The 22,461-nt window shown below is 45.5% G+C and overlaps 1 protein-coding gene across 1 annotated transcript in view; it reads right to left on the bottom strand.

Annotated features, from left to right (window-relative positions):
• Positions 1-691: 691 nt before the first annotated feature.
• TNFRSF11A (TNF receptor superfamily member 11a) overlaps positions 692-22,461 on the bottom strand; it is a 51,269-nt gene continuing 29,499 nt past the window's right edge. Inside the window, exons 5-10 of the mRNA XM_036109037.2 lie at positions 20,573-20,666; positions 18,968-19,062; positions 17,344-17,457; positions 13,961-14,013; positions 11,924-12,677; positions 692-1,149 (exon numbers count right to left, since the gene is read on the bottom strand). Coding sequence (XP_035964930.1) covers positions 803-1,149; positions 11,924-12,677; positions 13,961-14,013; positions 17,344-17,457; positions 18,968-19,062; positions 20,573-20,666 — 1,457 coding nt within the window. The 3' untranslated portion in view covers positions 692-802. The remainder of the gene's footprint in view (positions 1,150-11,923; positions 12,678-13,960; positions 14,014-17,343; positions 17,458-18,967; positions 19,063-20,572; positions 20,667-22,461) is intronic.

A 22,461-nucleotide genomic window follows, 5' to 3' on the forward strand; every position in this document is an offset into this window, starting at 1 on the left:
TTGCTCCTGAGCCTCCCTCTAGGCTTCACAGTCCTGGCCTTTTCACCGAAAGTGCTTAGTACAGACCTCCCTGCCTACCCCCCCCCCAAAAAAAAACCCATCACCAAAACACAGGCAACCTACTTTCAAGAAGGGGTGCAAAAGAAAATATATAAAGAAGACCAGCACCCTTAGGAGAATTTTCAAGAAAACCCTTACAGAGTAAAAACAAAAGGGGGGGAGAGTATCAAGAAAATGTTATGGAAATGAAATACAAACATAAGGGGAAAAAACGGACCCAAAGAGAACAGAACAACCATTAAAACAGATGCCATAAAGAGACAAACTACTGATGAAATGATAATGGGGAATAGGAGGGGACGGAGGAAAACCCTAAAAGGAGGTAAAAAGTGGAGCGACGTGTACCTGTGTCATCAGTTGATACGTGACTGTGGGTATCAGTAAATGGTCATAACAATTGCAGGTTTTTAAAAAGTGCCCGATTCTACAAAGAGCAAGGTGGGCGCTGAATGTCGGGCCATTTGACGCGGATGTACCGAAAGGGAGGGCCGTCAGGGAGCAGAGCCGGACCACCGCCCCGCCCAGGCGCAGGTGCGCGCCGTCCCCAGGCCCCGCCCAGGCGCCGGTGCCAGCCCCACCCCCCGGCCCCGCCCAGGCGCAGGTGCCCCTGGCTCCCGGGTGGGGTAGAGACGCGGCCCCTGTGGTGCCCGCGGAGGCCGGGCTGGAGACCCAGAGATCGGAGCCCGCCCCCAGGCAAGGCGGCTCCGAGGGGCGCCGAGAGCCGCTGCGGGTCCCCGGCCGCTCAGCGCCGTGCCCCTGTCGCGCCGGCCTCGGCCTCCCCCTGCTCCTGCACCGGCCGCGACGCCTTGTCGGGCCCGGGGGCGCCGCGCTCCTGCAGCCCCCCGCCCGGGCGCGCGTCCAGGCCGGCGCACGGGTCCGGGAAGCGCGGCGCGAGGCCGGCGAACGAGTCGCAGCGCGGCGGGCTCTCCTCCTGCACCGGGCGGCCCACCGGCTCCCCCGCGCCGCTGCCCGGCCCTGCCGGGCCCTCCTGGGAGTTCTGGCTGACGTAGACCACGATGATGTCGCCCTTGAAGTTCATCACCTGCCCGCTGGAAATAAACGTGGAGTTACTGTTTCCAGTCACATTTCCTACAAGGGGAGAGGAAGAGAGAACACGCAGAAGGTGAGTCATCAATTCTTGATGAGAACTTGGTCTTGTGAGAGGGAAGTTTCCCAAGGCAACAGGCTGTTCTAGCAGCGGCCTCCCCTCACCGACACGTCTCTAAAGTGCATCGGACACTCCCACTGGTTCCTTCATTTGTCAGCTCACCAGGACCGACTGAGGCAGAGGAAGGAGGGAGAGAGAAGGCGAAAGAGAAGCAAGACTACGGGCCATGCTCCAGTTTTGTCGTCTGCCACATGGGACTCAGGATACCGGCAGGAGAGCACACCAGGTGTTAGACTGTAACAGGTGCAGCCGTTACCTGGGAAGGGGTGTGCGTGCGGGAGATGCAACGGCCGCAAACAGCAAATGCATCAGTAAGGGAACGCGCCGCTGGAGGGAAGGTCGTTGCCTGATAGGACCCTGGAGCCCACCAGCCCAGCCTCCCCGGCGACCAGAGTGTCACACCTTTGTACTTCCACAGAGGTCCCTAATAGTTCAGCCCTGGAGGGGCATGGGTCCACCCAGGCTCAGTATTTAGCAGAGGTTAAATCAATTTCCTTAACACCTTTAACTCCTGGAACAAAAGAGATTCATAAGACTAAAATGGAAAAAAGAAATCCTATAAATCACTCTTTCCTTCTGAACCCTGAGAGGTGATTTGTCCCTAGGGGGTCTACCATCACTTCTTTGTGGGTGACTAGATTTGACCAGTCTTGAATTGATGAGCCTTTTGGGAAACAAATAGAAAGTTCAACAAGTGTTAGGAAACTTGCTACTCTTATTACTCTTCTATTTTAAAAATTGATAACTCTAGAAATGACCCAGGTGAAAATAAATGCCATAAACCAAGCAGATGCAGAAATGTCCCAACACTCAGTATCAGAAACAGAATCTTTCATTCTGAGAAGAGATGAACATCAAAATGGCTCCTCACTGTTAACTTTTTTTCTCATCTACTGTGACCCAGCTTTAATAATTTATACAACTTTCTATCACCACTCCACAAGAAGAGATTTTCCCCAAGTTTGGAAAGCATGTTTTGGATGGTCTGACTAAAATACCAACAGCCTACAGGAAATCCCATTGGGGAGCCTTCCCTCCACCCACAAAGTACCTTCAGAGAAGCTGAGATGGAGGCCCAGTGACCCAGGAAACTATAAGGATTTCAAATGAAAACAGATTTCAAGTGTGAGCAACAAATCAAAAAGATTTATGACTCATGCTATTTCTCTCATAGGCAGTTGTATGGGGTATATTTCAAGTTGCTGGTGGGGATTTATTTGCCTAATGACCCCCCACCCAAACAACAAGGGGGAGGCCAGCTAGTGTTTCCATTCACCAGCTAGCTGGATCACTCCATGTCCTCTGAAATATACCAACAGGTGCTCCTAACATACGGTGTACTCTACGCTAGGAGTCTACTTTCTAGTATGTCTATGCCTTTCTTCTCCCACCAGTTACTGAGTTAGTTCTGTTGTTTTTACCAGTTGAACTCATTAGGAAATCTAATTAACTATATATTTTGTAAAGTGGTGAAATGTAAGTGTGATAAAAAAGGGGAACTGTTTCTGTAAAAACTCAAGTGCATGCAAGACCCAAATAAAAGTGAGTCACACTCAACGCAAAAGACAACATCCACAAACGGCTGAACTAGTAGGTAAGGAGACATGGGCAAGAGAACTGTTGAAAAAAGATACAAAACAAAACACATGAAAAGGGCAGAAGGATACTGGGCTCAAATTTGCTTTGCAAATGTCTACAATTTCTCATGCCACACTAAAGACAGAGAGAGTGGAAATTAAGATCACGAGGTTAATGTAAAAAAAAAACTATCATCAGCCAATACATATGGCCCTTTATTAAAAATAATCCTTGTGAATGTTATATGTTTTAAGTTTAAAAAGATGCCCAAGATATGGACTTGTAAATGACTGCTCCAAGTAACTCAGCAACTACTGACCCAGCGCCGGTACCGGGGCCTCTCCGGTGGCGGCAGCAGGAGTGAGACCGTGGCACGGAAGTCCTCCCAGTGGAGAGATCACTAGTTAACAGAAGTCAAAGTGAGAGGGGTGCCTGGGTGGCTCAGTCATTAAGCGTCTGCCTTCGGCTCAGGTCATGATCCCAGGGTCCTGGGATCGAGCCCCGCATCGAGCCCCGCATCGAGCCCCGCATCGAGCCCCGCATCGGGCTCCCTGCTCGGCAGGAAGCCTGCTTCTCCCTCTCCCACTCCCCCTGCTTGTGTTCCCTCTCTCGCTATCTCTCTCTCTCTCTGTCATATAAATAAATAAAATCTTAAAAGAAAAAAAGTTAAAGTGAGAAATTAACAACAGTATGAAGATACCATCAACATTCTATTCTAATTTAAATATACCATGTTTGTTTAATAAAAGCGATTTAAGAAGCTGTTTAAAAGTATGATTTTCTCGGTCTATTATTACAACATCAGCGACTGCTGGTTCTGTTGGTCTCAGTAGAATAATGGAGCGCTAACAGAGGGCATCACTAGCCCCTGTGTGATTGACTTATGGCTTTGAATTTAATCTCCCATCTTCTTCGTCCTCTTCATACGGAGATTTATCTACTGATGTCATGGTATATATGACTTCTCCCTCGTTTTAAATTTTATTTCCCAACAAATCATCCTCATGAATCCACACGCTGTTGTTTACCTTCTTCCTGGTCAGAATCTTCAGTTTGTCTGAGCTCAAGTCAAAGCCCATTTTTTCTTATCATCTTGCACATCAAGATCTTGTTTAATTATTCACATTAAGAATTTCATCCCATGCCAATTTACCTCGGGGCAAACAATATCTTTGATATATCCCATAGGATCTATATTCTTTTTTTCCATCTAAAATGGAACTCAAATCCTTTTGCCTAAGATATATTTAGACATTTCAGGATCCTCTGACTCAGACTGGATCAAGAATATTATTCTTTTGGGGGTGGGGGAGGGACAGAATGGGGGGTGGACAAGAACAAGGCCTTTAATTTCCTGATAATTAGGATGTAAAGAAAAGGTATCTAGAAGAGTATAAGATTCTAAAGCAATTTTATTCTTCATTTTCTTTCTTTTCTTTTTTTTACTCAAGGTACAATTAATGACAAAAACCACCTTCGACCAAGTCCAAGCCCATTCCGTACTGCCGACTTTTATGAGAGTAGTAACCTGGTACAGACTGAACTTCCTTAAAAAGCTCTACTGATCTGCCAATGACAGTAAGTGGCTACGGAGCTGTCTTCATGGGCACATGACCTGTGCGGTTAATGGTGCCCGACCCTCAGAAGGCCATGCTTGATTAAATGCTCTGCTGTCATCATCTTGGATTTCTTACTAATTTTTGCACATGGACACCTCGTGTTTTCATTTTTCACTGGGCTCTGGAAATGATGTAGCGGGTCCTGAGTAGCAGGCAGCTCTTAGGAGTATTGCTCTGGGTTCTTCCCCCACACCAATGCTTTAATTCAGTGTCACTCTTTTTGGAGGTAACCTCTTATAAGTTGGATGTCTTTCAGTATCGCAGAAGTGTTTGTGAATCTGATTTTCTGTACTGATAAAGAACTCGATGTTTGGGAAGACACTGAGTCCCAGAGGCTATCTACGGTGCCACTACAACACGGATCCTATGATATGTTTCCCTGATGTTCAAAGCCACTTGTCATTTGTGGTGAAATGTTCGACACCAACTTTCTGGTGTAGCACTGAGGCTCGTCCCTTTAAGAAAAAGTCTAGTGATGGTATCAATGGTACCTTTGATGCTTTGCCTATAGTCTAGAGTCTTGGTTTCTTTAAAGTGCAATGAGAACCAAGCCACCTGCCAAGCAGTCTAAGTGCAGAATCCTTCTAGAGTTGTCTTCCCTCAACGTTCATAGTTGTCTCATCCACCTCAGCTTCAACAGCAAAAAGATTTTAGCAACTCATTCTTTGAATAGTCCCAAAGCACTGAATGGTTTTCACAGAAATAGTTCTCATGCTTTTCAAACTCACTTCTTTTTACCAGCTCACCAGTTTTAATAGGATCAACTCACAGTCCCGGGACAGGGAACACCCATGGATTTAGTACGCACAGCCATTCACCAAGTGGGAGCAGAAGGGCCTGGGTGTTCTGGAGGGATCCATTAGGTGTGAGTAATCAGTGTACTGTGGGCTTACTCTACAGAGGGAGGGAAGAATGTGTGCTAATCTATGTTTAGGTGTACACGGTTAAGAGAGCACCCATTATAGTAACAATAGTAATGGAAACAACGCCCCCAATCCAGAATTTATTGAGTGCTCCCTCCACGCCAGGCTGGCTGCATTGCAAACACCAGCTCGCAGCTACTTTGCATGGGAGCATTCCAGGCTGGCTTCTTTCTCCCCTCTCTGCCTTAAGGAGGGAAACTGTCAAAGAGCCTTCTTTTTTCATGGCTTGTCTTAATGCAGACTCACCTGCCAGTCATCTAATAATGTCAATGTCATCCTGATTTTGTGGTCTCTGAAGAGCAGAAGGTACTCACTGCTGACTAAAGGGATGAGTTTTCAGTCTAGGAGGGTAAGAAGTAGGAAGCGACAGAGGAGAGAGCAGGGGTCTGGAAGCTCTCATCTGGTCCTGCTCGGCCCTCCCTAGCTGTGGGATTTGGGACAAGCCACCTAAGAACCTCTCCAGATTTCGGTCTGCTCGTTTGTGAAATGAGAATCAAGTTTCAAGCCCTGCTAGCCTGGCGGGTGCGGCCACACAGAGTAGCACACAATACCTGTTAAATGAAAGAAGAAATGAATGAATGAACACCCGCAGGATGGTGTAAGGGTCAAACGAAGATGGATTTGAAAATGCTCGGGGAATCGCAGAGAATCAGTCACAGGGACGCTGATGGCATTACTGCTCCCGGCAGGTGGACGTCCAAGGGAGAGAGATGGGGGGAATGTGCTGGGCAGTAATGTTATTTTTCCATCCATGTCTTGTTGGCGGATCTCAACATGTCTTAAGGACCAAGAGGGCACTTTCCTCCGGAAATCTAACCAACTTTTGTTTTCTTTGCTGAACTAATTCATCATTATGACTGTCACTGGTTTGAACGCTCGTCTATATCGTTCTGCACTAAACCCCCACAGTCTTGCTTCTCCTCACACAAGTCAGTGATGACTTGCCTGTAGCACAGGGTTTAGAATGAGTTGGTAATATCCTTCTCCTGTAATACACGTAAGTCCTGAATTGTCCTTCTCAATAGCAAATAATTCCTTACAATGTGCTTTCTACCTTTTAGGACAGAAAGGTGTTATAGGGTTATGCAAGTAGACCAGAGAGGGCAAGTCAGTGGGTCCCCATGTCAGCAAGTTGCATGATTGTGTGGGTGCTGTGAGGCCTCCTTTTGGGCATGGCTGGATAGCTCCTGTAGTTGACATCTGCCCCAAAGGGGTAACTCTTTCCACTGAGGGCCAAGGAAGCCCCAGATTGTTCTGCTGTTGGGGGGGGCGGGCGGAAGCCCTTGTTGGTAGCTGGTAAGGGGAAATAGGAAAAGGGAAGGAGGGTGTAGATGAGGCTTATCCAAGATGCCTTACAAAGGCCTGAGACTAGTCTATTCAGCCTCCAGGAATACAAGGCAAAGCAAGGGCCCGTCACTACCCCCTTCCTTCCCTTCCTCGGCTGTCCTCTGACACCTTTCCCTTGCTAGGCTGCCCCTGGCATTGATCTTAACTTTACTGTCACTTGAGAAAAAGATGGGGTTGGAGGTATATGAAGGAAAGAGCTTTCCTCACAAAAGAATCGGGGATAGTGAAAATAGTACCTTCTGGAGACAGCTGGTGGAAGGGAGGTGACCCATAGGCCAAGGTAGCCATCCCTTGCTGCACAGACCCTAGTGTCCCTGCCCATGGAACTTTCTGGGCCTGGCCTGGCTACGGCCCCTCGCTCAGCCAGAGTAGTCAGCTATCCCAGACCCTTATTCTGCGGCACACTGGAGACTCTCCAACACACAGTGAACAAAGGAAATCAATATTGATGGCGCCAATTTAATGGCAGCAGAACAGCGGCTTAAGGTACAGGCCTCACAATCAGATGATCAGGAGGTCAAAATAGTCTCCTCATCTCTCAACACGAGGTGACTGGGACTTGTATTTGAGGCTACCTAAAAGTGGGATTTGAGAGCCAGAATGACAGGAGGATTTTTCCTAAATTAGAAAGTTTGAAGAATTTCTAACATTTAAAATGGGTTGGTTGGGTTAACATTAATATTTAATGTGACTTAACTAACAATATCTTCAGGTAACTCGAGACAGTTAAAAATAGCATTGAAGTCAACGGAAACAATGGACAAATGAACTGTCCCATCCTAACTAGAAAGATGTCTACACTTTGCTAAGTCCATGCTTGACATGGCAGCTCCATGGAATCTCTCTTGGGCAGAGAAAAACAAGCTTTGTTTTAAGAACTCAGTCTCTGCAGAATTCACATTTTTAAGCAAGGTAATACACACTCTTCTTCCCAAAAGCTTATTATGTTGTTTAAAATGCATAACGTATGAATATTAAATCACAAGAACTATAGCAAATAATACCACCCAATTGTCATGTAGATTTTCTCCCAAGGAACAGCACTAAAAATATACACAAATACACTCAAACTACCCAGACTACATGGAGTTCTTTTGGAATTTTTTAAAAACTTATATTTAACCCATATGCTTCTCATGTGATTTTCCTTTTTATGGAAATGCAAGCTCTGTTTTAGGCATTTGGAAGAAACTGAGTATATGATGATGATAAGGGAAGGGAAGCAGTATTTAATAGTTCCATTCTGAATCATGCTTGAAAGTTACTTAGAATGGCTTACGAATGAAACTCTTCCAAAATGAGCCCCATTAGAACAGAGAGAAAGCAAGCAGGACTGAATTAAAGTATACAGTAACCAAGTTTTTCATATACTTTGAAAGAATGCATTGACTTTTAGTATCAATGAATATTGCCAAACAACCAAATAATAAAATATCATTTTTAACTTACAGGGTCAATGAGCTAATACTTGCCCTTGCAGTACTTAGCTAAAAGCGAAACACAAGCTAGTGGATGGCATTCCAACCAGAAAGAAGAGAAAGTTAGAACTAGATAGAGTGTTGTCCATTGCTTGGGGGAGGGGGAGGGAAAGGGAAGAAAATTAAGGTAGGAGAACCTTTATCTGTCTTTTCAGGATGGAACCAGATGGTCAAAGATAGTCATTTCAAGAGAGGGGGACCCAGGGATGGGAGACTGAGGCTGGGGAGAAACGGGGTCAGTCAGGTGCCCTTCAACCTCCAGTGCCCTGGGCTCCCAGGAATCAGCCTTGGTGTGTCACTGCCATTTGGATGAACCAGCTCGCCTTGCCTCCTCTGCCCAGGACACTGAGGTCCGTCCAGGACAGCTCAGGCCAGTCCTTCCATCCCCTACTTGGCCTCCAGCTCCCAGAACAGACTAAAAATGTGGGAGGCTGAGAGTGACTTTAGGGAACAAACAGGGAGGTATGGTCTCCTGTTCCTCTAGTTACTCATGACTGGCTGAATGGATGACCTTCACACCCTGTGACTAAGCCGCCTCGGGAGATACTGGAAAGATCAGGTGTGGCGAAGGTCATGGAAATTCCCACTGAATGGTGTGCTACCTAGAGCCTGTTGTTGATAAAGGTGTGCGCCTGCCGGGCTCAGTGAGAAAGTCGGAAAGTGCACAGAAGGGCGGGGGGAGAGGGTGGCCGCTCAGCCAGCACACCTGCCCTCCCTGGTTCCAAAGTAGCACTGGAGTTGCGACTTGAAGGACAGGAGGAGGGGGCGCTCTGGAAAAGGGGACAGTGTGCGGACAGGGCGGCTCACACTAGCAGAAGCACATGACAGAGCAGAAGAGGCAAGTGAGAGGTGTCTGTAGTAAAAGGGGCTGGCTTTGGCCAAAACTGAGGTTGGAGGGCTTGGGGGAGAGAAGGCCGAGGGGTGGCAGGTGGGGGGGGAGGTGGGGTGCGGAAGGGGCGGCAGGCGGGGTGGGGGCAGGGGCAGCAGGCTGCCCAAGGCCTTGCTGTCTCACGTTACTGATTTCTTCAGTTATCCATTCCCTGACCTCAATCTCTACTTGTTTTGCCGGTTTTCCCAAGTCTCCGGGGCTCAGTAGACCCTCAATAAAGATACGATAGAAAAACAAATATGTAGTTGCTGTTCATTAATAACCACCGTGGACCCTGTAAATAAACAACTGTTTCCAACTCCAAAGCAGCCGAAGCAAGAAAGCGATTTCAGGAGGCAAAAGCAAGCCCCCGGCCACTACAGACGCGTTAGTTGTAAGAAGTGATTCTTTCTTTCATATGAACGAATTTTCAGGACACAGTGAGAATTCTCCAAACTCCAGGTGAAAGGATTTGTAACCAAGGGTGCCTCCATTATGTCATCAGGGTAGTAATTTAAGATGTAAATTAAGAAATGGTTTTATAAGACATAACCAAATATATGTTTTTCCCGTATTGGTCTTTGCTAATAATTCTCACCGTTCTTGAAGGGTTATAACATTGCTAGAATAACCTTAATGTTGGATATTATTTTCAAAAGTTATACTTGTAGAACTGTTTGAAGAACCATCATTCTCTTCAAAGGGATGCTGAGAGCAAAGGAGATACTCGTCCTTACTGAGGAAGTGCCCAATCATGTCATTTGATTTGGTTGTGTGTGTGTGTGTTTTAAATACCCACAAATAAAAATCTAAAACCTAAAAAAAAAGGCCACCTCTTTCAAGTCCCCAAGAGCAACAGTGGCTTTCAGGAGATCAAATAGGATTAGACTCCTTCTGATCTTTCACTCAAGCTCCATCCTCTTTCACACATTTTATAGAACATAAATGATGACAATCTTTAAAAAAAAAAAAAAAAAGCAATAATGAGAAAGAGCTATTTTGACCAGACACCAGAAGGCCTGTTCATGTAGAAGTAATTACGGAGAGAAGAGCATGGCCTCAAAAATGAATCTGGCCGCCGCTCCTCCTGGGGCGAGAATGAATTTGGCCCTCTTGCTGGCACCCACAGGCAGACTCTCCACGGATGGTTTGCATGGCGAAGCACCAGACGAAGAGAGAGAAAGCAGTGTAAACTTCCTGCAAATCAGCACCATTTAGTTGATGACACACTTTTTTTTTTCTTTTTTTAGTGCTGGATAAATAAATGGTAATGAAAACCAGACTAGGGCACCGAGATCTGGCTTTTGGCTTCAGGACACTAAGGAAAAAAAAAAAAATCTCTTTAAATTTGGCCAAGTCTTTTCTTCCAACAGCTGCTGACGATTTTCACACAGTGGCAAACATCACCTTCCTGGCATCACTAACGGAAAAACTGGTCTGCCCCTGGCCGTGGTACCAGGACACGGTCACTGCCACACTCAGCTCAGGCCTCCCCACGCCCCCCCCCAGCCCCCAAAACTCGTGTTCTGTATGTCTCTATGACCAACAGGAAGAAAATTAACTACTAAAAAAAGAAATGGAATTATACAAAGGAACAAGAGAACCAAACTTTTAGTTATGGAAATTCCTTAAAATCTTAATGTGGAGGTCTTCGGAAGGAAAAACAAATCAGTTCTTTGAAAAATATCCCCCAATGTATCTCCTCCTTTCAGTCTGACTGAGAACTGATGTCATAGAATTTACACATCAGTGGATTTGTATGGTTGCAGCAAAACCACAAAGCTTGGAAGACAGATGAAAGTACATTGTTCTACCAAATAAGCCAGGGGCAGCCATCAGCAACGTGAGGCAGGAGGGTCTCTGTGTTTAGGGCAGGATCTAGCTACCTCAGGGTTATAAAATAATTCAAACAGCAGCTGCTAGCACTACTTGCTGTCTAAATAAAGAGGCAGGAATGAAAAAGAAAAGGCATCCCAGGATAAAGGAGGTCCACGAATGGGCTTTTTTCTTTTTTCTTTTTGAGGGTGGGAGGATTCTGTGAAGCCCCTTAAATAGCATATATCCATATATTCATTTTTCTGGAGAGAGTATCTACAGCTGTCAGAAGATTCTCAAAGAGATCCCCGACCCCCCCCATGTGGTAAACAGTACCCAGAGCCCTCACCATCAGTGGCAGATTTCCCTCTAACTACATCATCAAACAGATGGTGTTTTACCCTTGTGAAAAAAAAAAGTTATAATATTATAATTGGTGGGCTATTCATGCTCAAGCAGTGCTGCAGTGATAAACCTCTACAATGATTTTAAATTGTAAAATGATCCTCCTGGTTCCATAAATATATTACATGCAGCGGTTGTAAAAGGGGCTTCTCATATAAAGCATCAAAGGACAGCTTTAGTGCATCATTAATTTGGTATAGAACCAACAAGCTACTCTGAATAAATATTAATTAATTAAGGATTAACTAAACAGTGTTGTTTGTCCCCCTGACAATTACAAAAGCTTTCTCAGGGGAGATGTGAGGTAGAGGCTGCTTTAAAGACAAAAACAAAACCCAGAGATCTGAGGGAATGCCTCAACGACAGGGGATCCCGAGGTCAATGTGGACGTTGCCCCCAGACAGTGAGTGCTGGGCGCCAGGCACGTGGAAGCGAAGAGACAGCCCCCCGGGTGGGGACAGGGGGCACAATCCACAGCCTCAACGTGGGGATTGAATCAAAACCCACCCTGCCAAGAGGCCTATCAGGAGACCAGGTTCGAGTGGCATCCTCCCCATGTTAGCGTCCTTCTTCCCCAAATGGTCTGTGCCCCTTGCCTCCAGACACTGCACCAGGAACAGGCCTCTCTGCTCAGAAGCGAGAGAGAGCAGGACATCACTTACCAGACGCAGGTGGCTGGTCACTGGAGGCGCTTCCAGACCCAGGGCCCCCCCGCATGGAGCCGGGAAGCCTTCGGTCAGCCCCGTCGGCGGGCTGGCCAGGCCCAGCGGCGGCATCTTCGGGCGCAAGGCCCATGCCATAGGCACACTGGGGCAAGGGTCCGCTTTGTGGCAAAGCCGTGAGGGGTTCCCGGGCCTCCCCGGGCGGGTTCCCACAGTTTGCACAGCCCTCTGCCGAGCTGCCGCTGGCTGCCCCCCAGTGGGGGCAATGGCCACCCTCCATTTCTTTTTGCAAGTCCTTTTCGGAGGCCGTGGGAATCCAATCAGTCCTGCACGGGGGCTCGGCGAAGTGGCAGCTTTCAGAATCGGCCAGGCTCTCTGTCCCAGTGAAGCACTGGCTCAAACTGTCATTCTCCCCCACCTCCAGGGGCTCAGGGAAAGGGGGTGTGGACTTGCTCCCAGGCTGAGTGAGGAACAGCGAAGAGTCTGGGGTCTGGGAGGGCCTGTCCACATACTCGTCTTCTGTGGGAATGTGCCGGAAGGGATCCCCCTCGAGCTCGCTGACCAAGGGGAGCACCCTGGCCCGGGGCCCGCCGCCCGCACATGCACCCTCACGGACACCGCCACTGTCTGGACAGCACATATCTTCAGAGAACATCTTCTCTTCCAGAGTCAGCAGTAGGACACCTTCACAAATTTCACGCTGACTAGAGGCTTCCACGTGAGTGTTGCTGAAATTGTTGCCCGAGGACTCCTGCTGATGTAAATTCAGAAGGCAGAAGTATTAATACCCAGAGTTATTAGAACATGTTTCTGCTAAACATGGCTGAAAATGGTTCAGAATAATGATTTCCACCATAACAAGGACATAACAAACACTCATTATGGCGCTTTATTTGTGTTATTTACAATTACAGAGCGGGGAGAACCCTAAAATGGAATATGGGAACCAGGGAGTCAAACTGCATTTCCAATGAATAGCATGTTTACACTAAAGCAAAGTGAAGCGCTAACTCAAGTAACTTTAGAACACAGTACTTTGTCCAAATACATTCAATCTAAATTAAAAAAAAAAATACTGTAAACAAACAAGGAACTCTAGTTAGTAGCTTTGTTTTCTCTGTAGTACGGTTTAATAATTCTGAAAGTACTTTCTGTGTATTCTGGCACTGAGCAAATGAGTAAACATATTGAGAATAATAGGAGCCGGGCTTCGTCCTGTTGGAGAAGGAAAGATTCAAATCCAGGGAAGGGAAAGACCAAATGAATCCTGTGGTGTTGGGACTGGAACTGGAAGAATCAGGATGAGCTCACGGTTTAAAATGTATATTCTTTATGCCACAGACAATAGATCTAAGGGACATAATGTGATAATCAAAGACATTTTTAGTATCACATGTGGATCAGATAATAGTTGGTACCACGATTACATTTCTTGATTTTGATAAATGTACTATGGTTATATAAGAGAATGTGCTTGTTCTCAAGAAAATCACACTGAAGTATTTAAGGGTACAGAAGCATGATGTCTGCCATTCACTCTAAAATGGTCCATGAATAAACACACACATATACACACTTACAGAGAGCAAATGATAATGCAATGTGATAAAGTGCAAGCAGTTGGTGGGTCTGAGTTTAGCGTGTGTGGCAGTTGGTTTTTTTTTTTGGTACTATTCTCACTGCTTTTCTATAATTTTGATTATATCAAAATGAAAAGTTACCAAAATAACTAAAGAGTAGAGGGAAATGGCAGGTCCTTCCTCCTTGGAACCTGTCCTAGGCAATCAAGATCAGCGCTAGAACAACAACATAAATAATGTATGTTCACAGAGATGAGGAGGGGAAGGAAATGCAAAGAAAAGAGCATTTATGATGGGCACCCACTTGGGCTTTGGGTTATTCTGCGGGGATCAATCCTGGGATTTGAGGTTCCACCCCTCAAGGAAGGACCCCGTTCACAGTGGGTGAACTAATAACAGCCACATCAGCCTAAACCATTAAAAGGATGTTTAGGAGGCACTTAAGACTTAAATTTACCTTATTTCCACTTAGGCGGCCACAAGCCTCATTGACCCAGTGCCACAAATTAGCTAGAAAAACAAAGGATAAGAACTTCGTATTATTTCATCTAATTCAGTATTATCAATCACTATGTCAGCTCAGTATTTCTTTAAACACAGGCCTCTGCAAGTCTTTCAGTGAGAGTTCCTGAAAGTGAAAACATTTAAAAGAAAAATCAACCAATTCAAAGACTCCTCCCCCAAACAGAACTTTCTGATCTATGGAAAGCAAAGTATCCTCTGGCTAACGTTCCATTGAACTCCTCTGGGCACACTCAGAGCTGCTGTTAGGAGTGGAAGCATTCTCATTCCCTTTGCCACTTTCCCGTGACTCCGAGGGACGGGGCGAGGCACTGCAGGGGAATGACGAAGACACAGGTCCAGGGCATTGCCTTTCCAGTAGACTGGCTCACATGGATGTGCGATAAAGGAAAAGGGCAGGCCGGAAGGTGGTCAGACCCCATTGAGCTCCAGGGGGCCTCAAATCCTTTTCCACTATACCTGGTTGCTTCTCAGGAGGAAGAGTTATGTTCCGTGGCATAAACAAAGCACATCTCCCATTAACTTCTAAAAACAGAAGTGATGGGATTCCTGAGCAGCTTAATCAGTTAAGTGTCTGCTTTCGGCTCAGGGCTCGGGTCATGATCTCAGGGTCCTAGGATGGAGTCCTGCATCAGGCTGCCTGCTCAGTGGGGAGTCTGCTTTTTCCTCTCACTCTCCCTCTGCGTGCTCTCTCTCTCTCTCCAATAAATAAATAAAACCTTTTTTAAAAAAAAGTCAGATCTACGAACTGAAAAAAACCTATGAATTTATGTTCTACAAAGATACAATTTTACCCCACTTCCACTGACTATTTGATGCTAAATTCACTATAAACACTGAAGCGGGAGGCTGTCCATTGTCCAGGAGATGATCAGGTCATGATAACAGTTAATGATCCCTATCACCTGAACTTGCCCGGTTCATTTCACTTCCCTGAGTATCAGTTTCTCCATCACGAAACGGGAGAAATAGCAGTGCCTGCCTCCTGGTGCCGTTGTGATTTTGTGAGTATGTGTAAAATGCATAAGTGGGGCTGGCCCAGAATAAATGTTCAATATATGTCAGGTATTGCTAGCATCTTCATAATTATTCTTGCTTCCTTTCTATAGTTTTGAAATTACATAAAGTTACACCAAATTAAAGGAAATTTGTAGCTCTTCCCTTGTAGGGATCAGTACTAGATAATCACAAATGGTACTAAAAAATGACATTTGTACACGAGGAGATCTTCATCTCTCTCCCGAATGCTGCAAAAGCCCTCCTAACTGGTGTGTCTGCATCCAGTCTTACTGTACCCCCGAATTTGTTTTCTATCCTACAACCAGAGGGCTAGTTTTACTTCTCTTTGCTAAGGACCAGGAGCAAGCCTGCAGGGCTGCATCATCTGGCCCTGGCTTCCCTTTCCAGTGTTTCTCACGCTGGCTCTGACTTTCAGCACCAGCTGCATGAACCTTAGCCAATTCCAGAGGGCTTTCAGGGCTCAGCTCCTGGTCTCCTCTGGGAGGCCCTTGCTGGCCCCAAGGTCAGACCACCCCTGTCATCTGCTCACCTGGAGCTCTGCAACTTCCCTTTCAGCACGCGGCCTCATTCTGGGGGCCTCAACCTGCCGTGCCCACCTCCCCAACAAGGGCACTCGCCATGTGCCACTCAGTAAGGAGCCCCCAGGGCCAGTCCTGCCCCCGAGGGGGGGGGTCCCATGAACGGATGAAGAGAGGGCTAACAGCTCTACCTCCTGATTCGGTAACTGGTAGGCCCATTGTCCTTCTCACTGATGAGATATGGCAGGAAGAGATTATTGCAGAGACAAAAAAAAAAAAAATCAGAAATCTGTTTATCTCACATAAATGTGACTCCACGAGTGATCCTCATCATCTGAACATGCATTATTCAAAACCCTTGTTACCAGGTTGCTAGGGAAGTGGAGCGGCATCAAATAAAAATACTCAATAATGAGAAGACTCTTAAAAAAAGTCACTTAACACTGTCCTCTGCTTAACATAGGCATCTCCAAACACCATCTTCCCTCTTTAAAACTTTTGATGGCCCAGCGTTATGTAACGTGACGTTAGTGGAAAGAGCAAGATAGGCAGGGTTTCAGGAAGTTCATGCATGTGATGCAGGAGCACTGATCAAACCACAGCAAAGCAGAGGTGGACGTGATAAACCCCTGAGCAACCCCAAAGGGAAAAAAGGATAGTAAGACAACAGTGCTCCTAGAGAAGGCGATCTGACCACGAAAGCATGAAGAAATCTCTTGAGGAATCTTTTCTTAAAAATGACACCCTTGGGGCACCTGAGTGGCTCAGTTGGTTAAGCATCTGCCTTCGGCTCAGGTCATGATCCCAGGGTCCTGGGATCGAGCCCCGCATCGGGGTCCCTGCTCTGCGGGAAGCCTGCTTCTCCCTCTCCCTCTGCCCCTGTCCCCCTGCTCGTGAGCACGCGCTCTCTCTCTCTCAAATAAATAAATAAAATCTTTTTTAAAAATGACATTCTATTAGCCTTGTGTAAATGTCAAATATGCCGCAATGTTAAAAAGGCACTATCAAATAACTGTTTGTGAAGAAATGATTTCCAAGAAACAAGGTAACCCCGAATGATTCGTTATAAGAATGAGCACTTAAGGGGCGCCTGGGAGGCTCAGTCGGTTGAGCGTCTCTCTTCGGCTCGGGTCATGGTCCCGGAGTCCTGGGATTGGGCCCCACGTCGGGCTCCATGCTCGGCGGGGAGCCTGCTTCTCCCTCTCCCTCTGCCTGCCTGCCTCCTTGTAATCTCTCTCTCTCTCTCTGTCAAATAAATAAATAAATAATCTTAAAAAAAAAAAAAAAAAGAATGAGCACTTAAATTTTACTGAAAACAAGAAAACTTATTTTCACAATTTTATACTCATCTTTTAAGGTAAGACCCCAATCAAAACTTCCCGTCTGCCATTTACCCGAACACTTGTCTCTATTTTAAATGGGTGCATCAAACATGTTGGTATTCTTGGATGAAGGCAACCCATTCATACCTAATGGTGCATGATCTACCTGCCACGAACACACAGCTTACAAGTCATCAGCTTCCTGAACCTGGCGTATTTTGTTTGCTTACACATCCACAGGCACCATGGGTTTTTGTTTATTTGTTTGGCCAGAGAACGATGAATTAGGTATAAAGGGTGTTTCTCCTTGGTTTAACTGCAGCCTGTGTCAAGGCACTTACTCGAGGCTGATCACCAGAGACAGTCACGGGCAGTATGTGCATCTTCCAAAGCATACACCTAGAAATGCATCTCCTTGCTTTAAGCTTAATTTTCAAAAACCAGCGTAGACACAGTACCTGTTAGTGCCTTCCCTTTTTTCCTATAATAAACACCAAAGATGACAGCAGCAACCAATGCCACGGATATGAAGAGAAGCAGAATAATTAAACTGGGCAAGTAAATCGGGGGTTCTGCATTGGAAGAAAATGAGAAAAAGGTGTTAAAGAGTATTTAATTTAATTCTCTGATCATTTTCATTCTTGTTTAAAAACAAAACCCTCTGAGTCAAGGCCCAGAATCAAGGATGTTGGTCTGGCATCGGAGAAGGAGGACGGTCCCTGACTGTAGGCGTGAGGAGAGTGTGCTCACCTCCAGAAGGGCGAAACCACACTGCAGCCAGCCCCATGCTTGGCGTCACTCCACGGGAGGCCAGCCCACGACCGTCTTTAAAAGTGGCTACTTTAGGGGCGTCTGGGTGACTCAGATGGTTAAGCGTCTGCCTTTGGCTCAGGTCATGATCTCGGGGTCCCGGGATAGAGTCCCGCATCTGGCTCCCTGCTCAGCAGGGAGTCTGCTTCTCCCTCTGCCTGCCGCCCCCCACCCCCACTTGTGCTCTCTCTCTAACAAATAAATTAAATCTTTAATAAATAAATAAGTGGCCACTTTATCACAACTCTAATTGTCTTGACCACGCTATCCAGTTCCATCTTTGCTTACCTACAGAACACCTCAATCTCTCCAGGTGGATGGCCTCTGAGGCCAAAGGAAGCCCCTTATCATATCTCTTTCCAAAGAACAACATGGCACCAGGGTTCTGCTGGTCATGAGAACAGAACCACGGCCATCCTGCAAAGCGTTTCAGTATTTCATCTACAACACAACATGGACTTAACCATTTCTCCCATCCTCCTTGATCGCTTCCTTGCTAGAACCTTTATATTATGAAGTCTTGATTTATGTGCCCTGGTTTCTGGGAGTCTCACCTCTCCACTCCTTCTCTTTTGTTTAAAGTAACTTTTTATTCCCTCTGTTATTTTCAATGTTATCTTTAAAATGGTCTTTTTTACATGCTACTCTGGGTAACTCCATATCCATAATGCTTAGATATCCTCCTGTTTCCCAAAATGTCAAATCTAAACCCCTGATTTTCTTAGTTCTTTAACCCCATTAAACTGTGGCCTGGCTTCTTCCTGCCGTGTGTCCATTTCCAGTGCTGCCTATCTGGACCCAGCTCTGCACAATCTCACGCCCCTGGGCAACCAGCAACCACCATGAACTGTCAACTTTCTGTCAGGCTTTGAAACTGTACTTAAGATAAACTTGATCTACAAAATGTGCCCTATATAATGATAGCTATATTCTAACTCTGGTTGGTAACCAAAATCTCCCACAGACACCCCTACTGGGACCGCCACAATCCTGCCATATTTGGGCATTTTAATTCATGTTTGTAGCTCAGTTTCTGTGCTTTCTTTTTTTTGTATATATGAATTCTTTATTAGTTATCCATTTCAGAGTAGGAAATTTTCAAGTAACAACATATCTGGAGTTAAAATACTGATAAAATTGACCACAGATAAGATGTTCTTGATGAACAGGGAGAGGTGAACCCCTTCAGACACAGCATGTAATTCGGAAGAAATCTAGAATTGCTGACTAGACTGGGCACATCTACAGCCAACGGGCTCTGTTTAAACATACCTCTTGGAGGCTTTGCTGATGACAGAGAAGAACTACAAACCACATCGGATTTATCCGTCCCATGACGTACTTCTGCCTCTCCAAGAATGCTACAGCTGTAGAGGTAAAGGTAGTTAAGTGCTTTGCTTTTATAATCTTTCTTAAAAAACAAAACAAAACATGCTACTAAAAGGCTCTACTCTGCTAGATTGCTAGCTTCTTCAGGAGAAGAACTGAGAGGTCTTCCTGCATGTTTGAATTCCCAGTGTCTGTCCACACGTCGGAAGGGTGGACCAATGAATACGCAAAAGTAAGCACCACCAGATTCTCTAAGAACCACTCTGACACTACGGTCCAAAAGAGGGTGCATTGGTGTCCTCGGTGAAGAAGATTCCAAATGCCTCAATTGCCTTTGGTAGAGTGATAAACTTTTGATGAAAGCTCTTTTGAAGCTGAAAACACAAAAAATCTTTTCAACATCCAATAAAACTTGGATAAGTGGATCAGAAAATAAGTATCTAATGAGAATTAATATATTGCGGGGGGACGCCTGGGTGGCTCAGTTGGTTAAGCATCTGACTCTTGATTTCAGCTCAAGTCATGATCTCAGTGTAGTGAGATCGAGCCCCGTGTCAGGCTCTGCACTCAGCAGGGAGTCTTCCTGAAGATTCTCTCTCTCCCTCTCCCTTAGCCCCTTGCCCCCACTCTCTCTCTCTAAAATAAATAAATAAATCTTTAAAAAAATATTGGGACTATATTAGTATTTAATTATAAGCATGCAATGGAAGGACCCAGAAATTCCTCTCTCTATATAGATATATATGTATATATCTATATATATATATACACACACACTATATACATATAATTCCACTATACACACACACATACACACATACTCACATTAAGTGTGAAACCCAGTATATATATATATATATGATGATTCATTGCAGAATTATTTATTACCATGACAGACTAGAAACTACCTGAATGACTACCAATAGGGAATTTATTAAGTAAAATTAAGGTACATCTTTATGGAACATCTCTACCAAGATAAATTACGGTACAAACCAAGAGTTGGCAGCAAATGTCTTCTAAGCTACAAGAAGCCATGAAGATCTAAGTGAACAAATACAGAATGAGCTTCCTTTAGCATATATTATGTTAAAAAAACCCAAGATGTTTAGCGTATGCAAACATTTATATACACAGGATACTTCTATTTGCACACACACTACACACACACGTTTCTGGACCAACAAACCCGTGATGCAGGGAAGCTGGGAAGCATGGGAGTGGCGAGTGAAGGATAATAAACATTGGAAATCATTTTCAAGTAACCAAGGTTAGTAAAAGGACAAAAGAAGCTGCAACTGTAAGTCAAAGATTCGGTCCAACTGAATCTGAAAAGCAATATGGAGTTCCTATCGCACATGAGGCTGAAGGTGAGTTGGACTGGCTTATTTTCCCCATGCCGAATTGACAGAATTTTCCCATTCTGAAACCGGGTTTGAGCGGAAGCCTCACCAAATGGAATCAGTCCGGTTTCAACCTAGTCTGAGATAGTGCAGGTTGAGTATAAGATCAACACACTCTCCTGGCTCCTCTACAGTTGCCACTTACTTGGTCCAGGGTTTGCATTTCTCGGTGGAAGAAAAGGCATCAGAGAAGGAGCCCGCTAGGCAGGGCTTGCAAACAGTGTCCTTGTTGAGCTGCACTGTCAGAAAAACGAACGGACAAAGGACAAGCATGACAAGCAAGGACACTTAGAGATCGGCCAGGATGATGCTCCTGAGGACCAGAGATCAGGAGCTGCCCCCTGTGCCTCTGGCCCCCCATTCCCATCCCTTTCCTCCTGGCTTCAGAGGGCCCCCGGTCCCAGCAGAAGGTTACAGACTTGTGTTCAGCAAGGTAACGAACGTCAGTATTTGAGTTAGGTACTGACCCTTGGCTGTTCAGAGCCACTGTCCTGGTCACCGATCCTCTGTTTCCTAGCTGGGGAGCCTGCTGTCTCCTTTATTTTCACCAGGCACATGTCTGCCCACCCCTTTCAGCCTTTTGGGATTGTATCAGTCTTCGTCTACAGAGAATCACAGCCCTTTTCCCGCCTTGAAGGGAAACTTCCTGTCCTGACGCCTTCTAACCCAGATAAGTCTTACCAGTCCAAACACTAGAGTGATGGTAACACACTTTTCTCAAACAAAAACATTAACAAAAACAACCCCCCCCTCAAAAAAAAAAAAAAAAAACCCTATAGGTCTCTCTCTTAAACCAAGAGTTGGCAGCAAATGTTTTCTAGAAAGGGCCATACAGTAAATATCTTAGGTTTTGCAGGGCCTCTGATTTCTGCTGTAATTACTTGCAGCATGAAAGCATCATAGACAATATGTAAACAAAGAGACGTGCCTGTGTTCCAATTGAACTCTATTTACACCAACACAAGTGGTGGGATGGATTTTGGATCCCTGCCTTAAGCCACAGCAGTGAAAGCAGGAATTGATCCTGGTTAGGAAGCTTTCTTTAGTTCTCTCACATTCCTCATCAACTACATTATCAAAATAGGACATGTCTCCAATTTCCTACATCTATTAGCCTCACTGCAACGGACACGTGATGACACTTTGGTAATTCCAATAAAGAAGAACATTGGCTTCCACATGGTATCATAATCAGGCAATTGACTAGTGCCAAAACCACAATTTACTCTTGAAATTAGTAGCACTTCTGTGATTTATTGTCATAAATAAAACACTAAAATAAAGAATTACATTTTCTTTGTCCAAAGTCAAATGGGAAGTGCATTCTTGATTTCTGCAATTGCCTCAATAAGCAGGGTACCCCCCAATCTAGTAATCTGAGTCACCTTGTAATGATCAAAACAAAAGCCCAGTTAACATCTAGCTGCTCACATGAATTCAAACAGCTTTTTACAATATTAACACAGTCTAGAAGAGTAACCCTTAAAAACAAAGAGACTTCCTAAGGAGCCACAAGTCACACATAGCCTTAAGGGCATTAAATCCATGCACTTGACTTCCACATTGACTCTGAAATGCTGACCTGCCAGGGGCATCCTGCAGGTTCTCCTTTCCCTTTCCCCCTGACACAATCACCCTTTCCCCACTTTACAAAAGAAGGCACGCTGCTTATCCACTCCAAATCCTGCTATGCCAAAAAAAAAAACCCAAAAAAACAAAACCCCACAACAAATCAAAATACTGGTAACAGCAAAGCTCCTGTGATTCAGAGCCCCTCCCTACCAAAAGACTCTGGGCCTTGTCTTAGAATCGAATTCATAAGGGAGTTGGCTGTCGTCAGGAGACTTATTTTAATAATTAAAAAATCAACGGATGCCTGGGTGGCTCAGTTGGTTACTCATGATTTCGGCTTAGGTCATGATCTCAGGGTCATGAGATCGAGCCCCGAGTCAGGCTCTGCACTCAGCAGGGAGTCTGCTTGAAGATTCTCTCTCTCCCTCTCCCTCAGCTACTTCCCCCCACTCTCTCTCTCTC

Source organism: Halichoerus grypus, chromosome 13 (genome assembly GCF_964656455.1).
Source record: "Halichoerus grypus chromosome 13, mHalGry1.hap1.1, whole genome shotgun sequence".
NCBI classification, from domain to species: domain Eukaryota; kingdom Metazoa; phylum Chordata; class Mammalia; order Carnivora; family Phocidae; genus Halichoerus; species Halichoerus grypus.